The 20458-nt window shown below is 45.0% G+C and overlaps 1 protein-coding gene across 1 annotated transcript in view; it reads right to left on the minus strand.

Moving 5' to 3' along the window:
• The window catches only part of Iqca1 (IQ motif containing with AAA domain 1), a 119232-nt gene that overhangs the window by 77220 nt on the left and 21554 nt on the right, over positions 1 to 20458 (minus strand). The window contains exon 6 of the mRNA XM_021165896.2: positions 16389 to 16594. Within this exon, the coding sequence (XP_021021555.1) occupies positions 16389 to 16594 (206 nt within the window). The remainder of the gene's footprint in view (positions 1 to 16388; positions 16595 to 20458) is intronic.

A 20458-nucleotide genomic window follows, 5' to 3' on the forward strand; every position in this document is an offset into this window, starting at 1 on the left:
CTGGAACTCACTCTGTAGACCAGGCTGGCCTTGAACTCAGAAATCTGCCTGCCTCTGCCTCCCAAGTGCTGGGATTAAAGGCGTGCACCACCACTGCCTGGCTCCTTCTTCATTTTAAATCTGCTCGAGTGTCATAGTGCAAGACAGCTCCTGCCTAGCTACACTGTATGATATAAGCTGACCAAATACAATCTTTTCCTCCCATTTTACAACCAAAAAAAAAAAAAAACCCAAAACAAAAAACTGTTAGAGGCACACATCTGTGGCATGAAGATAGGAGAACACCAAATTACATTGGGGACGATAACCTGGGTCTCTCTCTGCAATCCGGAAAATGGTTTAATGGAGGGAAGAATCTTTTCTATTTAAAATGAATTTTGAGGCATATTTTTTTGCACAGTTCTGAGAGGTTCAATGTGCTGAGATTGTGCGTAATTGTTCAAATTACAGCTTTCCCTCAACTATGATTTCAAAGCCTTGATTATCTTTAATCTTTCATGTCAGTCTTGCTGACATACAGCTGATAGCATGCTAGAATGCCATTTCAGAATCCTGCCACCTCCCCAGGTCCCTTTGCCCACTTCCATTCACCCCCAATTGCTGCAACAGGCAAGTCAAGCGAACATCAGAACCTCCAGGTGGTACAATCGATGCAAAAAGCTTCCTGGGAAATAGACAAAGCCAACTCCAAGGGATCTATCTACCAGTTCACACCTGTCTATAGAGCAACGCAGGCAGTGGGGCATGGGGCGCGGGGAGGGAAGAGAGGGGAGGAGAAGAAGGAGGAGGAGGAGGAGGGGGAGGAGGAGGCAGCTGTCAAGGAACAGAAAGCTTGAAAATGGATGCTGTGTTGGTAAAGCAAATCTTCGGAAGTTACGACCTATTTGTCAACACAAATATGTCACCTACAAGCAATCACTGGCGTACGTTACAGGGATGGCATTTTCTAAAGTAACCTTTTTAACTTTGAGGGGGCATTTATTGCATATGCATGTTCACATGTGTGCACGTGTGTACTCATGCATATGGAGGTCAGAGGACCACCTTTGGTGTTGTAACAGGGTCTCCCATTGGCCTGAAGCTCACTAGGTAGGCTGGCTGGCCACTAAGCCCGAGAGATCTCCTGTCTCTCTACTCTCCCATAGGATGTTGGTTACTATTAGGCTGGAAGCCTTGCTCATCCTCTACACAAGCTGGGACTCCCCCCTCCACAGAGACAACCCCCAAGTCTAACCTGACACGCCATCTCCCCCCACCCCACCTCCCCATTCCCACCTCCCCATTCCCAACAACCCACCCAAGAGTGCCCGCCCAGGGGCTCAGTTTCTGATCATGTATAGACACAGTCCCAGCTCCCAGCTGGCACGTCCTCACCTAGGCTCTATCAAACTGCCTTGCTTTAGCCTGGATGTGTGACTTCAGGGATCTTCACCATGGCAACCTTGCCATCGTTGGTGAACCCACCCCAGAACTGCTAATAAGCCGGCCCTTATTGTCTTTAACTCTGGTCTAATCTGGTTTATATTTGCATCACCAAGGGAGAGAAAACCCCTCTTAGTTACATGGACGGGTTCTGGTGGTTGAACTCCCGTTCCTGAGCTTGCAAGGGGCAAACTTACTGAGTTATCTGCCCAGCCCATGATATTTTAAATTTTACCAAGACAAATAGTAATTTCCAAAAAGATATTTCTGGGTTTCCAAAAATGTACTGAGAAAATGAAAACACGACATTTTAGAGGTTGTTTAGTATTTTTAAGAGGATGAAGGTCACCTCTCCATCACTAAGTCCAAAGTCACCTCTGGAATGCTGGAAGTTGAAACCCAGAAAGCAAGTGGACCGGGCAAGGGGCAGCTGGAGCATTCATCCCTGCTGGCAGCCAGGCTTGAGCCTTCAATGCTGTGGAGTCCTGGCGCTCCACTGGGGTGGGACTGATGTGGACTGTAAGTAGCTTTTGGCCTTTCCTTTTCTTTTAGGACCAATCACAGGGCTCTGACCCCAAATTCTCCAAGCATATTTCTCCTCCACTGTGACAGTGGCCTTGGGATCTGGCTTCCACCCGCTAGTCTTGGCTCTAACAGATGTGGTAGTGCCCTGAGTCTGCCTCGGTCTCAGACAAGAACCCCTGGCCAGACACCATAGAGACCGTTTCTGCTGCCCACTCCAGCTAGGTCCAACGGGGCCTGTCAGTGTCTCTTGTCCCACAGGGGATTTTACACCATGTGTATTTGCGTAGCATTTATGTGGTTTCTGGGAGATTCAGGAAATGCTTCTGCCCTGTCCTGTGCATTAAAGACCACACCTCTGTATCTCTCAGCTCCAAGGTAGAGGTTACCCTGGGGACTCTGAACTCCTGAGAGAGTCAGCAGCCCAGGCTGTCCTGTCCTGCCTTGTCCGGACCCACTCAGCCCTCCTCAGCCACTTCAGATTTCAGCCTGTGGACATCTCTGCTAACCACAACAGCCTGTTCTGCAACATCAGATGCTTTGTGCAAGAAATATTTTCCAGGAGTTAAGTTCTTGTGGTTTTAAGTGGAGAGAACAGAGCTGCGCGTACAGTCACCACACTCTTCCTCCCAGTGGGTGTTTGCAGGATGCTGGAAGTGCACCCGGAACTCATCAGTACAGCATTTAGTGAGAAAGACCAGGCATTGGGGGAGATCACCACAGCCTTGCTTTTGCTTCAGAGCAAAGGGGACAGAAGGGATCCCCTGTGCCCATGTCTTTAGGTGATGACCTGAGGGTGGGCTGGAGCCAGGCCGGTGAGCTCTGATCCACTTTGGTATCTCTTCAACACAGCAAGTAGGAATGACGTGTCAAATGAAGTAAGCCACAGAGCAGAACAGTTTATAATCAAAGTAGCTGTCGGACTCGGCTGGTTTCTCTCCTTTCTTAGGGTCTCATTACTGAGCAGACCTCATAATTTCTGCAGTGGGTTTTTCCAGTTTTATTTTCAAATATTTACGCTTTTGTGGCGTCTCTTCCAGGACATTAAATTCACTGTTTCTGTAACCAGTCAGCTCTAACAATGTAGTGACTGAAACTGTATTCTTCTGTGCTGGCTCCCTTTTAAAAATGCATTTATTAGGAATTCCTTGTTCCATCTATGTCTGTCAGCTCCGGGGCCACCCTCTTAGTCCACTGATCTATGCAGATGCTCTCTTCTTAGCATCAAGCAGTTACCTTATTTTTCTTTATAATGCACTTTAGAATATGCGGCCATTTGTTCTTCCTCCTTGCTCTTAGTTTCTTATTTTAATCCTAATGACTTTAATAATTATATTTCACGTGCAACAAATAATCCTGTTGAGATTTTTAATTGAAACTGTGTTATCCCTATAAATCTCCAGGGGGAGGGGCACGGTTCACCATCTTTCCATCTCGCTGGAGCAGAGCCCATCCCTCCATCTCTCCCTGTGACTCTTGCTTCTGACCATCATGGATGCTTCCCATGCATGGGTTGCCTGACAATATTTAATAGTACAGCTTCCTGCTTTCCGTCGGACATTTATTCTTGTTATTTCCCCTTTGTATGATTCTGGTTATCAATACACATTGCAGCAGTTATGCGTAGGTAGGGACAGAGGTTATGCCTGTTGCCTGTGAAGTGTGTCTCCACTGAGGACTGGGCATCTTTGATCCATTCACCCACCCTGCTCATTGACAGTAGGCTCATTGAGTTTGTGTGGTGTGCTAAACAGTGTCTGTGGCCCTGAGAAAAAATCAGCAGGTAGAAGATATAATAGTCTCTCTCTATCTGGCTTACATCTTGTCATACTTAACTAAATGCCATTACAGTTTGTCCTTTCTCCCATGTTTTAGATTTTCAGGTAGGAACAACACATTTAAAGTGATCAAAAGCTTTCTCTGCATAAGCAGAAACAATCATGTGGCTTCATGGATGAAGATAATTAATGTTCAACTTCCCTACCGTGTAGCTAACTGCATTTGTAAGGACAAATACTAACATTTGAATTGCGCATCTCCTGGAAAGGCCAAAGTACTTTTGAAGTAACTAAATGATTTGCAGAAATTCTGAATGTACCAACGAGTAGGAAGTGAGCAATCAAAACAGGATGGGATGCACGGATACCACGGGTACCACGGGATAGTAAGAAACCGATGACAGCACAAGTCCAGCCCACTCCCTGCCCTTCCACATTGCCTGTAAAAGGAAAAGCAAAACACTAGGGACAATTCTGAGAGCAGAAAGGGTGGGCAGGCTCTCCTGAGCTAGGGTTCTCACAAAGGAGAGGGAAACCTCATGGCCTTTGACAAAGGGGTGCCTGAGCGCCCAGGATACATTTGGACACCACCACAGCATGTCACACTTGCCCCCAGGGCCTTTGACAGGACTGTTACAGCTGTGTGTGTGCATGTGTATGTGTATGTCTATGTGTGTGCGTCCATGTGAACATGTGTGTGTATACGTGCAGTGCATATGTGCACACATGTGCATGTGTATGTTTGCATGTATGTCAGACTATGTATGCATAGGTTTGTGAGTGTTTATGTCTCTGTGTGTGTGTATATGAGTGTATGTGCATGATGAGTGTGCATATGTGTGTGTGTATGAGTGTACATGTATGAGTGTGCATATGTGTGTGTGTGTGTATTGGGGACTGAACCCAGGGCCATGGATGTGTGTACATTAGAACATACATATCTATGACTGAGTTATATCTTCAAGCTTAGTGGTTTTTGTGGTTGTTGTTGTTTTAAAATTTGAGACCAGGTCTTGCTAAATTGCTAATTGGTCTTGAACTCACCCTGTAGCCCAGATAGATCTTGAATCTCAGATCATCCGGTTTCAGCCTCTGCAGTAGCTGGGATTACAGGTCAGTGCTACCAGATCCCTCTCTGAAAGGATGGTTATAGTGCCAGGTGTGGTGGCACACTTATAACGCAGCACTAAGGAAACGGAGGCAGGCAAGCACACTGCTGTGTGGATGCCAAGAAAGTAAGCTTAGTTAGCATAGTCTCATGCCGATCAAGGAGCAGTTGGGAGAATAGATGTATAATAAGCAGGATTTGACTGGAAATGATGAAAGCTGTGTGGTAGCTGCCACTGGCTACTGCGGTGATGGGGAGAAAGTAGGAAGTCACCTTGTAGGATGGCTCAGCAGGTAACTCCTCCCACTGCTGCCCCACAGCCAAACCTAACAGTCTGTGTTCAATCCCTGGGAGCCACGAGAATGTGGAAGGAGAGAACCGACTCTACAAAGCTGCTCTCTGTGGCATGTGCACACACAAACAGTAACATAAATTACAGGAAAAAAATCTCCACTGGGCTAGAGAGATTGCTCAGTGGTTAAGAACATTGACTGCTCTTCCAGAGGTCCTGAGTTCAATACCCAGCAACCACATGGTGGCTCACACCCATCTGTAATGGGATCTGATGCCCTCTTCTGGTGTGTCTGAAGACAGCTACAGTATATATATTTCTTTAAAACAAAATAAAACAAATCTCCACCAGGGCTGAGGTATTTCCATTTTTGCAAAAGTTTAGGTTCATTGTTTTAAAATAGAACCTTGTGCCCGCTGGGCCATTTTTATATTTCCTTTGACTTCTGGAAACTCTACAATTACATGTGACAAATGATGGGGCCGATGTTAACTTCTTATAAAATTTATTTGGCAACTAATGTTGTCTTTCTCACTAAAAACATGATGGACACTGAGTGCTGTTTTCCTGTTCTTTTATCTGAGTGAGCTGAGGGAAAACGCTTCAGCCTCATATTTTTCTGTTAACAAATGGGAGGTGTGGTACTTGGTAAAAGTTGGGGCCTATTAAAAATTTATGGATATTGTCAAAAATTCTCATACAAATGTGCAAATGGTCAGTCTGGAGTTCACAGTGATTTAGAAAGCAGAACTCCTCAAATGATAAATTTCCCCCCCGAGGCCCGACACCAAGCTTCGACGGGTCTCACCGTCTCAGACTCGCAGGACAGAGATTTATCTGTGTTTCATCAAGTATGAAAAATAGATGGATGGAGGGGTTTCCGGCCGATCCCCCCCAGTCATCCAGCCACCTCCATTAATGTCAGCAGCCCCATAAATTTCTCCCAAGTTCTAAAGTAAGCAGCTTGTGCCACTGCACAGAAGCCTCCAAAGGTGTCATTTGCTGCCTATAAATTCACAGGCACTCAATAAAGGCAATGGACTACACATGGACTTGATTATGTGGCCTCCGTGGGACACAAAGTGGACCTGTGCTCAGAGGAGACCAGGAGAGCCCTGTGCACCCCAGCCACTTGATCCTAGTGCTGGATAGGAGAATCATCAGTCTATCACAAACACCTTGATTATTAGTGGATATTATTATGGTACCAGTCAGAATCAAGGCTTCCTTCTCGGTCCAAGACATCTTGAATTCTGTTCCTGTTTGAATCTGACAAGCCTCCCCCAGACCCGTACAGACAGTCTGCTCTTTCCTTTACAATTTAATGAAAAGGAACCATTCACTAGGGGTTACTTGAGAATCTATGCTGTTTTGGTCCTCTGTTGAGAAAGTGACAAGCAGGTCTTACTTCTGTTTTCCTATCCCAAATACCATTTATGTGGGAGAGTTAATACTCAGGAAAGAGCTGACCCTGTCAGAATGAAAGCAAAGGGCTTTCTTCACTGTCTCCCATTCCCTTCAAGACATGGCTTGAAGCCCAGCCAGCGTCCCCATGTCCCTTCCTCATCAGAAGGAGCTTCGTCTGTCCTGTCCTTTTCCAAACTCCTCTGCTTGTTTGATCAAGTGGCAAGTGAGTGTGACTATATTTATAAAATAAGAAGGTGTGTGGCTGTTTCTGTCCAAGCAGTGTCTACACAAAGCATGGAGTGCAGGGATGAAGGGTTTCTGCCTGTTACGAACTGGGAGACTCTGAGTGTGAAAACCCATTCTGTGTTCTATCCTCACAGTGCTCAGTCCCTTCAAGGAGGTGGCCACACTCCATCCCACTTCCTGTTACACACACTGCAGGAGAAATACTTGGATGTGAGCTCTCCCACATCTAAGCACGTCTTCATTTCTTTGGTGGTACTTGGTCACACTTTGGAGATAGAAGATATCCTAAGAGGAGTGCTAAGTACGACTGGTGGCTAGCATGCTTCTGAGAAGTCACTATCAGGGGAAGAGTGCTCTGTCCTTGCAGTTTGTGGGGTACACTGAGAATGAAAAGGGCTCATGGCTTTTGTCTGGATCCGTGTATGGGTCTAGGCAAAGGGAATCAGCATACTATATTTTCTGAAGAGCCTAGTGTCTATCTTTCATTGAGCCCTAGTACCTGGATCGAAGACCACAAGAGCCCCTAGTTGCTGGGCGCTCTTAATTTGATTCACTGTGACGAGCCCCATTAAAGCTTGTGGTTTCACATGGGCTAGCACCTATCCCTGAGGCCTCAGTGAACGGTGCCCGAATCTTGAGTTCTTTCCCGGCCTCTTCTTATGTCCCCTGTTGAACCTCATCTATTTTTCATGGAAGTGATGGCCGAGAGGAAGACACTTTGGCTTCTTACTCGAATAACCCACATGTGTTTGCCTCTCCTCTGCTGAGTGCAGCTGCTTCTGAGAATTCACTGAATATGTAATTACACAAAGAATCCACAATAATGAGCCCTAGACTCATCTCTCCATGTGTGACCATCCCCCTGTCTTTCTCAGTCTTCTGCTACATTCTGAATGTGCCTCAGAATCCCTGAGGGAAAAATATAGAAAACATGAAGGAAAAGAAATCAAACCTAGCTGGGATCCCAGCCATCCAGAGGGTATCTGACAGGAGCAGGCTGGTGGCTTCTTTTCATGTCACTGAAAGTTCTCAGAAGGAAGCTCTGCCTTTTCCCTGGAGACCACCCTGGAGCTACACAATGCCCACATTTCTAGAGGTCTCTCCCCTGTGTCTTCATTCTCCAACTGCTAGTCACTGGATGGACTTTTAGCCAAGTGGCCTAACTTCCACAAGCCCTCAGTGTCACATGGGAAATACATGAGGCAAGCCACAACTGACTTCCTTAAATCCCAGGATTCTCCCCGTCTCTTCTCTCCTGACCCCTGTCTTTCTCTCTCAGTGACTTGCTCTTTCCTCCTAAGTACATTGCAGGAAGACACGAAGCTATGTAGGGAAGAGGAAGAGTGAGGAGTGAGGAGAGACCTGGGCTCCCAGGTGATATCTAATGAGCCCGTGGCTGTGGGCATTGCTGCGGCTTGAACATGAAATCTTCCCCAAGGGCATACGTGTTTGAACACTCCGTTCCCATCTGTGGTGCTGTTTCAGAAGGCTTTAGGACCTTTACAAGGTGGTGCATCATGGGAGGAAGTAGTCATTGAGTGTGAGCTCAGAGGTTTGATAGCCTGACCCCACTTTTTGTCTGTTCTCTTCCTCCTGTCTGCAAGCTCCCTTACTCTCCCACTCCCATGCCTTCTCTACTGTGAGTGACTTTCTCCTCAAATTGAAAGTCAAAATAAGCCCTTCTTCCTTTAGGTTGCTTCTCACCAGCCAGCAAATTTCTGTTCCCAGCCTGACCATCGAGGACATGGAGACTCTGCATTGACAGCTTCTCCCATGCACCATGGGAGGGAGGTACCTGCACCTAAGGACTCCCCTACTTAAAAATACCAAAACTGTGCACTAAGATGGGGTGTGGGGAATGGACTTAATGTCATTTAAACTATACTTTTTAAAACACAAAACCCCCCAAATGACTGAAACCGCCTCCAGAAAGAATGCACAGCATAGGTGATCCCAGACAAGCTGCTCTCCTGCCTTGAGGCCCGAGGACATTCCACACTTGCTGTTTTGTGACATGGACCCTTCTATGACCTCTCTCCCATCAACATCTACCCCGCCCCCTCAGATCTTCCTCTCTGTACTGCCCCCACAAACCAGTATATCCTTTGTAAGTTGGTAGGCAACTGTGACTAAGAGATCACAAAACATGCCTATGGCTATGGATGTCAGAGTGCTAGACCACGAGATGAAACATGGGATAACACGGATGCAACAAATGTTCCAAACCATAGGTTGTGTGTCTGAGGGGGCGCCACAAGTCCACATTATTCTGATGATGTCATATTTATCAATCTATCTATCCTGTTCATGAAGTAGGCATTAAGACTGTCCCCACTACTAGCATACACTTAGATGAGGGAGCAAATACAGAGGGCACAGGTATGGCTCAAGGTCACAAAGACTTAAAGTGGTAGAGTGGAGATTTAAACCCATATAGACTCTACTCTAGGGTCTCCACTCCCTTAGTTTGAAATCTTGTATGTATATGCAACATTCACAGTACATTTGCTTGTTGTCTATACAGGGTGCATCATTGCATTATAACATTAGCAGACGGTGGTGGTGGTGACACTTCCAGCCATGTAGCCACACTGCTGAGATCCAGCTTACTCCCTAGTCATTTAATTTGACCTTCACAGCGACTATTGTGTCTACTGGAAAAACAACATAAGCCTATATACAACTCAAAGCAGTCCTGGGTTTGAATGTGAAATATCACCCATAGGTCTATGTGTTTGAATACTTGATCCTCAGCTGGTGACACTAAATGTTGTGGAAACTTTAGGATGTGGCGCTTCAATGGAAGTAGTGCAACACTCAGGGTGGGCCTTGAGGGTTCTGAGTCCTGCTGCATTTTATTTCCACTTCCTGCTTCCCGACTGCTCTACCACCATGTCTTCTCAGTCACAACAGATGTGAGGGGTCAAACTGTGAACCACAGGAGAATGCTCTTATCTTAATTTTCTTCTTGTAAGGCACTTGATCACAGCAATGAGAATAGTAACATGGGAGTCTGCTGAAATGTGCCTGGAGAGGCCATCAAGCTGATCTGACTCCCATGCTGTAGCCCCCTTTTGAAAGGCTCCCTGGAAGTCACAGTGCTTTTAAACAAGGTGCCAGTTAGTTTTAACTGTCAACTTGCCACAAATCAGAATAACCCTTGAAGAAAGCCTTAGTGTAGAATTGTCCAGATCAGGTTGACTTGTGGGTCTGTCCCTGGGGTATTATCTTATTACCTAACCCAAGCCCACTGTGGGTGGCACTATTCCTTAGGCTGGGTCCAGAACTGTACAAGTTAAGAGAAAGCAGCAGAAGCTTAGAAAGAGCAGAAGCAGGGAGCTTGGGTGCATTCTCTCCCAAATAGCCCTCCCCCTTTTTGAGATAGGATTTCTCTATGTACAGAGTCCTGGCTGACCTCACTCTGTAGACCAGGTCGGCTCTGTCTCTCCAGTACTGAGATTAAAGGCATGTGCCACCACACCAGCTGCATTAGTTTGCTTTGTTCTTGAGTGGATATGGTATGATCAATTGCTTCAAGCTCCTGCCTGGGTGACTTCTCTTCCACGATGGACTGTAACCTGAGATTACAATACAAATAAAAATTCTCCTGTCCTATGCTGCCTATGTCAGGGTGCTCATTCACAGCAACAGAAGTACCGAATCATTCAGCAGTGAATTGCAGAGGGACCATAAGATGGCCAAACCATCTTGGGGTCTTCATTTGTAAAGGAGAAGTACCGAATCATTCAGCAGTGAATTGCAGAGGGACCATAAGATGGCCAAACCATCTTGGGGTCTTCATTTGTAAAGGCCTTAAGACCTATAATTTGTGATGATGACCATTTACATGGTGCTGATGTAGGTGACTGGGAGCAGGAAAGACTGTTGCATCTTCAGGGATAAGAGCCCCAGTTCCACAGTCTGGTTGTGGCTGTTGTAACCTAGCTGGGTTTCAGTTGTGCATTGGATGAAGCTATGGCTAAGACCATGAGACTTTGGAATGAAGTTCACAATTGAGTCCAGAAACTCAACACAGTGGGTGTTGGTCTCAAGTGAAGACACACACTAAGTACAGCAAGTGCTTTCTGGAAACATCCCCATAGTTGTGCTTCTCACCATGGTAACCACTAGGGACATGTGGTTGCCTCAACCAAAGTTCAAATTAAATAAAATGAAATAAACAGCTGCGACTCCACTATGTTCCTTAGATGCAAAGTTGGAAGGCATGTTACAATGGAAAATGCATTTAATATATCTGCCCTGCTGATTATCCCAGACTGACCACAAGCACAGTACAGCACAGCACAGCACAGCACAGATTGACCTTGAGGTCATGGGGCTGACTGGGAGTTGTGCCTCCCTCTCCAGCTCCCTGCTACTACCCATGACTACCCATCACCAAGGATCAGAGGACATAGCTCTGGCCAAGGACAAGGTCCATGTTCAAGTTAGGAAAGCGATTTCTGTTTCTGTGGGATGTGCCCTGCTTTGCACATAGCCAAGTTGAACCTTTGTAAGTTGGAGCCAGCTCACATAGCCAGACTAAGTTGGCTTCTAAGTTGACTGTGCCAGGTATCAGAACCTAGAGAGTTCTCAGTGCCGCAGAGAGTCCTGTTGGGTGGTAACTTTGTAGAAAACCCAAAATCCTGTAGCTCGGTCTTCATTATCCTCCTGTGGGTGAAAAGGCTGCAAGGCCATCTCACAGGGCTGTCGGTGTGTGGTGGGCTGAACAGTGAACTCTGAAGAGCCTTGTCCTAATGTCTGTGATGCTGTGCATGCTCTGGAGGATGTACTGAACATCTGATAGGGGTTATCTGTGTCACGAGGTGGTCCTTCCATGTTGTCCTCAATACTGTGCAAAACATGTGCAGGGTGGTCAGAGGCACACAGAGGAGAGGGGAATGTGACCACTGATGTAGGGTGGAGTGACCTAGACACATAAGCCAAGGAGTAGCAGCCGCCACCAGGGGCTGGAAGAGACCATGACTGGGTTATCCTTGGAGTGTCTTGAGAGCACTGATCTGCCCTTTCACCTCAGGTCTCCAGTTTCCAGTTAAATCACCAAGATGGCAGATTTAATCCAGCAACAATAGCAAAGCAACACAGAGGCCAAACAAGGTCACGTGTAAAGCATTCTGGAAGTAGAATACATATTTGGGCAATAACAGTCTCTCCCTCCTCCCTGAATGTACACCTGCCTGATGTACCTGGTCACTAATGTGGCTATGATTACAAGTGAGACCCTGGGAGTTACGGTGAGGAACCCCACATCTGAGTTCTGACCCAGGAAGTTGGTTCTTCCTTGACCAATGACTGAAGCAGCCTCTGACTGCTTATGCTTCCCAGACCGAGCTCTTTAAACAGCCCACACTACAAACGCACCAAGAATGATGCATGCACAGCCACACCCTGCAGAAGATCCTAGGGCCGTACAGTGTAAAAGACTGGGAGAAGACAAACCAAAGGAGAGGAATGGAAGGTCTCTTGCAAGGGGAGATCACTCCCTAAAGATAATAATGACAAATGAAAGCTCAGTTATTATTCTAGTAATACACCCGAAGCTTAAGGTCTTTAATGCTTATATATGTGTATATTGATGTTAACATATGTATATATACATATACATACATATGTTAACATATGTTATATGTATAAATAACATATAAGTATATATGTTATATTTTATATAAATCATATATTTTATATAAATTATATAAAAGATACATATATGTGAATGTTTATATGAATATATGAGCATATTATATATCTATAAAATATGTTTACATTACATATCTATCTATATATCTATCTATCACAGATCCCTCAAAGAAGAAAACCCCGACACCATGACACAGAGAAGTGGATAAATGGCAGAACAGCTCAGAGAAGAACAACAAACAAAACCACCTCAAATAAGTTGGGGGTGCACACCTGTAACCCTGCCAATGAAGAGGCTGAGGCCAGAGGATCTGGGATTCAAGGCTATCCTGGGCTGCATAGTTAGGCCCTGTCTCAAAACAAAATCAAAAAATGAAAAGTATTTCCCAACCCCTAAATAATCAAATTAATACAAATTCCAAGATCATTTGATAACCTTCATTTTACCAGCTCTGCAAAATATTAAAAAGATTACAATCAGCTTATTAACCCGAGCACCCATGCAATTCAATGCCAAGCATTCATTAAAAAAAATTATTTTGGAAAGCTTCATGAGGCCGTGAGAAAGTTCATTGTTGAAGTTTTAAACATTAGCAAAAATATGAATAAATAAAACTACTTAAAATATATGTTGTAAAGGAAAGAGACAGGAAGGAATGTTACCAAGAAGTTTCAGAGTTGCCGTCTCTGTTTGCTGAAACTATACATAGGTTACATTTTCTTCATTAAACTCTACCTCAAATGAAGAGGTGTGGTTTTTGAAGTTTAACTTCCCAGTGGGAGGGGGAGGGGTAGAGGAAGAGAATAAAGACTAAGAACAACTAACAGCCATTATATTCATGTGTGAAGCTGTCAGATAATTTAAAAAATGATCTAGAATAGCTTAAAAATTGGCTTAAAAAACCAAATAATGAGAAGGCCCGGTAACACACCCCTGTGACCCAGCCCCTGGGAGGTCAGCATGGACTTCAGCGATGTGTTGAGTCAGAGCCCGAGGCCAGCCTGTGCGTATTGACCAGAGGAACTGAGAGGGGGGGTGTGTCCCCTACAGCTTCTCATGATCGCCTGCCCTGCCCCTGTGCATCTTTTGGGATTTATTCTGAGAACTGACTGTGTTTCATACTTCAAAAGACAATATTTGCTTTTATTTGCCTTTGATTCAAAAAAAGCAAGGCGAAGGCTCTTTATCAAAGTCCATCGGATGACTTTAATCCAATTATGAAAATAAATTTGCCCTCGACCTTACATAACTTCAAAAAGAGGAATTTTTATGCCTTTGTGAGTTCTGCCCAGTGTACCCACGAGGGGGCCTCTGACCAGACCCTGGATGGTGGGGTCAGCGACACCAGGAGGAAGTGTCCTCAGAGGACCCACCAGCTGCATTTTCAAAGAATTTCATAAATGCTGAAATAGCAGGGCATTCCTAGAGTGACAGCCTGGGTCGCTGAGGATTCAGGTAGGGATGATACCTCACCCCATTGCCATCCTACCCAATTCTGCATTAGGAACAACAGTCAAGCCTGTGATGAAGACATTCTAGTAAACCGTTTCCCTAAAATCCGAGTGTCTTAAATCAATGCAAGCAGATTGCCTCCCCACCAAATGTATTTTTGACTTTTTTTTTAAATCGTAAAAACAATACTTTTTATAGAAACAAAAGAGTTCTCCTGGTACAGAAGGTAGACTCTCCAGAGACCCCGCTCCCTAGAGCCTAACTGGAGACAGCCTTCACTTCTGCTGCATTCCCCAAAAGCTTTCCACACGTGTGCATGACGAAGATTAGGGTGGTCCACATGGTGTGAGCACGGCAGCCCCCTTATCTGTGTTTCTGCCCTCTGTGGTTTTGTCTGTGACCTGCTGTCAACTGTGATCTGAAAACACTTAGTAAACGATTCTAGAATAAACAGTTCGTGCCTTTTAAACGGTGTACCATTTAGAGCAGCGTGATAGAACGCTGTGCTGCGCTATTCTACATATCTCTGCAAACCACCACCACCACCACTACTACTACTACTGTATACACACACACACACACACACACACACACACACACTAGAAGCTTTATGGTGTCCAGTCATGCAGGAGGTTTGGGCATCTAGGGCTGTGTGTGTGTGTGTGCCTGTGTTTGTGTATGTGTGTGTACCCCTGTGATAGACACACAACAGTGAACTCATTCAGACTACTACCTCATTTCCATCACATGGCCCAGCACTATGGCGCTATTTAATGGGTGTCTGTCCATGCGAATTGTCTGCTCGCTCTTTACCCAGGCACTGTTCTGGGTGTCTGAAGCTTGGCTCTCTATGTATACAGGCAGACAAGAAGAAGAAGAAGAAGAGGAAGAAGAAGAAGAAGAAGAAGAAGAAGAAGAAGAAGAAGAAGAAGAAGAAGAAGAAGAAGAAGAAGAGCAGCAGTGACGAAAGATTCTTATTTGAAGTGATCACAATCTATGTATAAAAAACAGTTGACCCGAGGAGACTATGTTAGACCAGAACTTCAAATGGTATACCATTTACAAGGCATGAACTGTTTATTCTGGACACCTGTGTGCGTAAGCGTGTGTGTGTGTGTGTGTGTGTGTGTGTGTGTGTGTGTGTGTGTGCAGTAGTAGTAATAGTGTACAGCACATATTGTTCTATCATGCTACTCCAAATGGTACACCATTTAAAAGGCATGGAATGTTTGTTCTGGACACCTACCACCTACCACGAAGCTTTGGCATACAGTTTGACTATCACGCAGGGACGAGTATTTGATTTCCACAGGAAGTCAACATAGGGAGGGATGGTTGTGGACAGAGATTAGCTGTCCAGTTTCTAGAACAACACCCTTCCATTCCCTCAGCCCCTCCCCCCTCATTATTGTTACCTGGGAGCCTCTCTAGGTCCCGTGGCCTTAACAGTAACCAGCAAGTGGGTGCTGAGCCAGAGGCAGGTGAGTTCTCATCAGTGCTGTTGAGCTCTTTCTGAAAAGAGACTTACTAAATCCAAACCAGGAGGATTCCCAGATGTCTGCTCACAGCCTGCCTCCTCCCACCCCACATCCCCTCTCCCTGGTATGATTTTATTTAAAGAAAAAACTTGATTTTCCTATTTCTGACAATTCAGCTCTCTGATCCCAATGAGCTGACCAGTGTTGTCATGTTGAGTGTCTCAGGACCTGATGTCGGGGTGAACACACTGGCATGGGAAGAGATGTCTACAGTCCTTTCCTCAGCACATGATCATGATAGAGAACCCTTATTTATTCTCCCTTGAGATAAAACATACCTAAAACTGCTCCAGCAAACAAGTTGTAGACCATTTAGCATTTCATTTAAAAGCAGTAGGAAGTCTACTGCAAGAACAGTTCTGGTGCCCTGGCCTCTGAACTCCTAGTGGCGTATCATTTAGGGAATACTAGGTCCCAGCAGCACAGCTGTCTCCCAGACTGAGGGAGGGCCAGGGTCCAAGAGCCTGAAGCAATGGCTTGCTGGTTCACAATGGAAGGGCAGTCAGCTCTGGCTATTTCCAGTTCCCTGGGCTTTAGACACACCTGGCTGTGTAGACCCCTACCCATCACATTCTATTTTATGTGGTCACAGAGTAGTGCATGAGCCATATTTCCATATTTTAAAAAAAAGCAAACACAGGCCAAGAAGCAATTTAATTAAAAACATTTCTGAATCCCTAGCGATAGTATTTGAGTTTTTAAAAATGAAGTCCAGAAACCTCACGTCTCCGTACTGGATGCCTTGGTGTCCAAGAATATAACAAGCCAGGTGGTGGCTCATGTTTATAGTCCCAGGACTCCAGGGCTGAAGCAAAAGGCTTCCTTTAAATTCAAACCTGGCTTGGACTAAACAATGAGACCTTGTCACAAAAACAAAATAAAGCAAGCAAACAAGCAAGCAAGCAAGCAAGCCAACCAACCAACCCACCAACTGAGCTGAGCCACCCCAGAGACCACCTGTCACCTGCACTCAATGAACCACTGCCGGATCTGGTCCTGAAGATGCTCCTTGATGTCCGGGCCTTCCAGCATCTTCAGGTCCTCCTTGATATTTATTAAGGCTTCCTGGTAGTCCTGTTCGTGTTTTAGCTGCACCTCGTCCCTCAGATTCGTCACTTGTTTGGACTGGACAATGGCGTCACTGACTTCATTGAAGAGAGGGGATGGTTTCTGGAAATAACATCCCCCCCAAAGTTGAGACTAAAAGTCACAGGACTGTAGAAAACATTAGAATCAAATCCCATGTGTGGTTTTTTAGGGGGTCTTATCACAGACACATTTTTAAAATACATCTAGAGCACAAGCTCAAAGTGAGTGTGAGCACCCGAAGAACTCGTTCTCTCTGTGTGTGTGTGTGGGTGAGGATGTGGGGGGAATTGACACACACCACCTCACACACAGACGTGCCTCCAAGACAGCAAGGACCCATTGATGAACAACAATTTCAAAACTCTTAGGTAAAATAACTCTTTTATATTTTAAGTTTTAAGTATTTTAAGCTCATCTCAGATATTGTGTTATAATGACAGAAAAACTAGTACGTTCAGTAAGCCTAAAAATGTCTCCCATACTTTAGAAACTAAAGCTTTTCCCAATCTTCTTGATTGGTGGGAGGAAGGAGAATGCAGAAGAGGGAAGTGTTTGTCACAAAGCCTACTGAAAGGAGTTATATTCTGACTATTCAGAATGACCTAAATATCAACTCTGAAAATCAACTCTTGGCTCTCCAAAGGAAGACATTGTGCAGCTTAATTCAGACACACCTCCCCACACATCTTCTAGAGCATTCTCCTTCCACACCTGTCAATCAGCAAATCTGGAAGTGGTGACTGTGGAGCAACTTCTGGCCCCCAGTCCTGACCCATGCCCAGCATCTGCACAAAGTTGTAGACAGACATTCTTCAAATAGTGTTAGGATAAAGTTCAGTTCACCTGAAGCTCCAACAGAGCAAAATCGGAGAGATTAGCCTATGTGACTATGCAGCCATCTATTCAAGGATGGTGTTGGAGACTTGGATAGAGTGAAGTAAAGGGGGTTTGCAGAAGGATCCAATCCTGGTACTTACCATCCCCAGATCATAAACACAAGAGCAGGAGAACAGGACTCCTGGACAGGGGAAGACCTCCCCCCTCTGGAGACATCCCGAGGTTCAACCAAGGCTTTCAAGTCAAAAGGACAGTGATGTGGAACTAAAGGCAGCCTTTCATGGGTTTTGAGAGCCAAAGTACAGTTTTTAGAAATTTGCATGCTGGTGTTAAACACGGGTATCTTTAATGTTAAATTACAAGAAATAGCTGAAGTCAATTATGTTAGTAAACAAAGCTTGCAGAACAAAGAACTTCTGAGTTCCCTTCCTGCCGCATGTGCTCTTGTGGGTATTTATATCTGTTGTCTCTCTGTCAATGCCTGCTGCAATACTTTGAGTAACTTCTTAACTGCTTGGGGGAGTAGCTCTGGTCAGTTCCAGGGGACATTGTGTTAGTGGGGCCGATGGGTTTGGTGCTAAGGTCACAGTACAATCAGGCAGATCAAAGGCCAGATTCAGTTGTATCATGCCCATTGGGTCAAACAAGTCCCCTTGCATGTGCATACACGCACGCACACAACCTTCAAAGGAACAGGTCTGGACCTCCAAATGGGAGAGATTGTTTTACTTTTCCATCTGTTAGAGTTTAGATTTCTTAGAATCAAACAGTCAAGTGAAATAGAAGAAGAGGAAGCTATATCTGTAATACTTTATAAATGTACCCACTACAAACTTTAAAAAATGATCCAATTTTCTCATTTATTATAAATGAGAATAAGAGTACAATTTTTGTTAAGATGAGAATTTCCCTAAAACACATGAAGAGTGGATCCAGAATGAGAATTACAAAATCGTTGCTAGAGTCTCTCATCTAAGCCCAGAACTCAAAGATCTGACCATTCCAACTAGGCAGTCTGCTCCTGAGATCTGCTTGACCTCCTGAGAGCTGGAGCTGTAAGTGGGCCGCCATGCCCACCCAGGATTTATTTGGGGCTTGGGGATCTGAGCCCCAGCCCTCATGTTTGTGCAGTCAACACTTTGACCCACAGAGCCATCTCTCTGGCCCCTGTAAAGTCCTACAGGCTGATCTAATCATCGTACGGGTTCACTGTACTCTGTCCCATGAGCCCTTGCACTGTGTCTCCTCAGTGATGCTTATGTTCATCTTTGGAGATAGAAATGAGAGTGAGGAACCGCCGCCACTGGACAGATGTGAAAGCGGAGGTCTCATGGCAGTGAGGGTGGCTGGGGCAAGCTCCAAGCTCCCTCTTCTTCTGTGTTGTGTAGCACTGTGCTGTGTTATTCAGATGGGAGCAGTCATGCATGTTTTTTCCATATAGATTTTCACTGGCAAGAATTCATTTGGGTCGTTTGTAACTCCCTCCTCTTGCTGTTTTTGCACTTGAAGGTTCTAATAAATTTACATCCTATGCTAACGAGCATCCTGTCCTTTGGGTGCAAACATCTTCTCTTCTTTAGTGACTCTGGTCATATGAATTCAAATTTGTTAACTGGCCATATAAACAGCAACTCATTTAAAAATAAATTAGGGATATTAAAAGGAGTGGGGACCATGATAACATACGATGTATTGAAATGCATGGGCTGTAGATTAATGCATCTTAATGAAGGCTCCCCATGTGGGCAAACCATCACATTTGCCAGCTCTCCACAGTTAACGACCCAGAACGGAATAACGAAACCTACATTTCCAGCGAGGTCCTCTGTCAGCAAAACACACACACATTAATAATTGATGTTGCTGTAGAAATGTGACGTGAAGCGACACTTCCTGAGTTTTCGGGGAAGGAAGACTCCACGCTCCGTTAATGTCGATGCTTAGCTAATGTTCGACAGGCTTTGGGTTTTAAAACCCTTGTTGAAATTAGGAAGAGAAAACGGTCATTTATAAAAATCTTCTCAGTGTATTGGTCCCCAATAGACTGGGAATTATGTGGCGTGCGTGGTGCTGGCAGTTATCCAAAGATTTTCTGTCTCAGAGTGGTGGTTGTCACCCTAAGGGGAGGAACGGATCTCTTCTAGTGACCTTGTTATACCTGCTCTCCCAGGTCCTGAATGTCTGCACTGATGCTTGGGGGCAGTGCTTAGAAGGACGGCCTTGGCATCCAGGTGTCTGATTTTATACAAGGAAGACCTCAGGTTGCAGAACACCTAACTCTTCATCAGGTCCCATTGTACCAAGTAGTGGGTGGCCCATCATTTCAAAGTCATCTGTCTGTGTGTATATAGCTCTGAGTCCATAAACCCGCCTACTCTGCGCAAGGACAGACAGAAGCAGAAGTGAAGGTCTTCAGGGAGAGATCATTTTTGTTTCACTCTCTGGGTTGAACAAGTTCAGTATGAATCTTTAAGATCCACTATGTTAGCAAGCACCGATCTGTTAAAGAGTAGGAGTGTTTTCTAGCCCATTGGAGTCCATTTCTTTAAGAGTTCAGTATTTTCTTTAATGCTTACTTAAGAAGTATGATAGGATAGGGTGCTGGTGAGCTTTCAGATCTTTAGCAGCTGAGGCTGAGGCTCTCTGCTTTGCATTCTCATACCTTAAAGTCAGCACTGTGAGGCAAGTTTGAGTGGTTTACAAATACGAGCTCAATTATTCCGCACAGCCTCCTTAAGCAGAGAGAGTGTTACTGCTTAACTCTTATGTATGAGGAAATGAAGGCACAGAGAAATCAAGGGCCTTGTCCAGTGTCACACAGGAAGGACACCTAGACCACTCCTATTCTCTGTGTTTGATGCTTCTCTTTGGTGAGTCTTGGGCTTAATCCATTTTATCTGGAAATAGTTTCATACTTTGAAACTGATGTGCATTTCAACTTGGTGATTATTGGTGAATTGTCTTGCTTGGTGTTTTTGCACAAGGCATTTTCCCTGTTGAGCCTGTGACAGCGCCGTTTCAAGACTTTATGATGACATAAGAACCTTCCTGGTCTCTCTTTAACTTTAATGTGTTACACACACACACACACACACACACACACACACA

The sequence above is a fragment of the Mus caroli genome, chromosome 1 (assembly GCF_900094665.2).
Source record: "Mus caroli chromosome 1, CAROLI_EIJ_v1.1, whole genome shotgun sequence".
In the NCBI taxonomy this organism is placed as follows: Eukaryota; Metazoa; Chordata; class Mammalia; order Rodentia; family Muridae; genus Mus; species Mus caroli.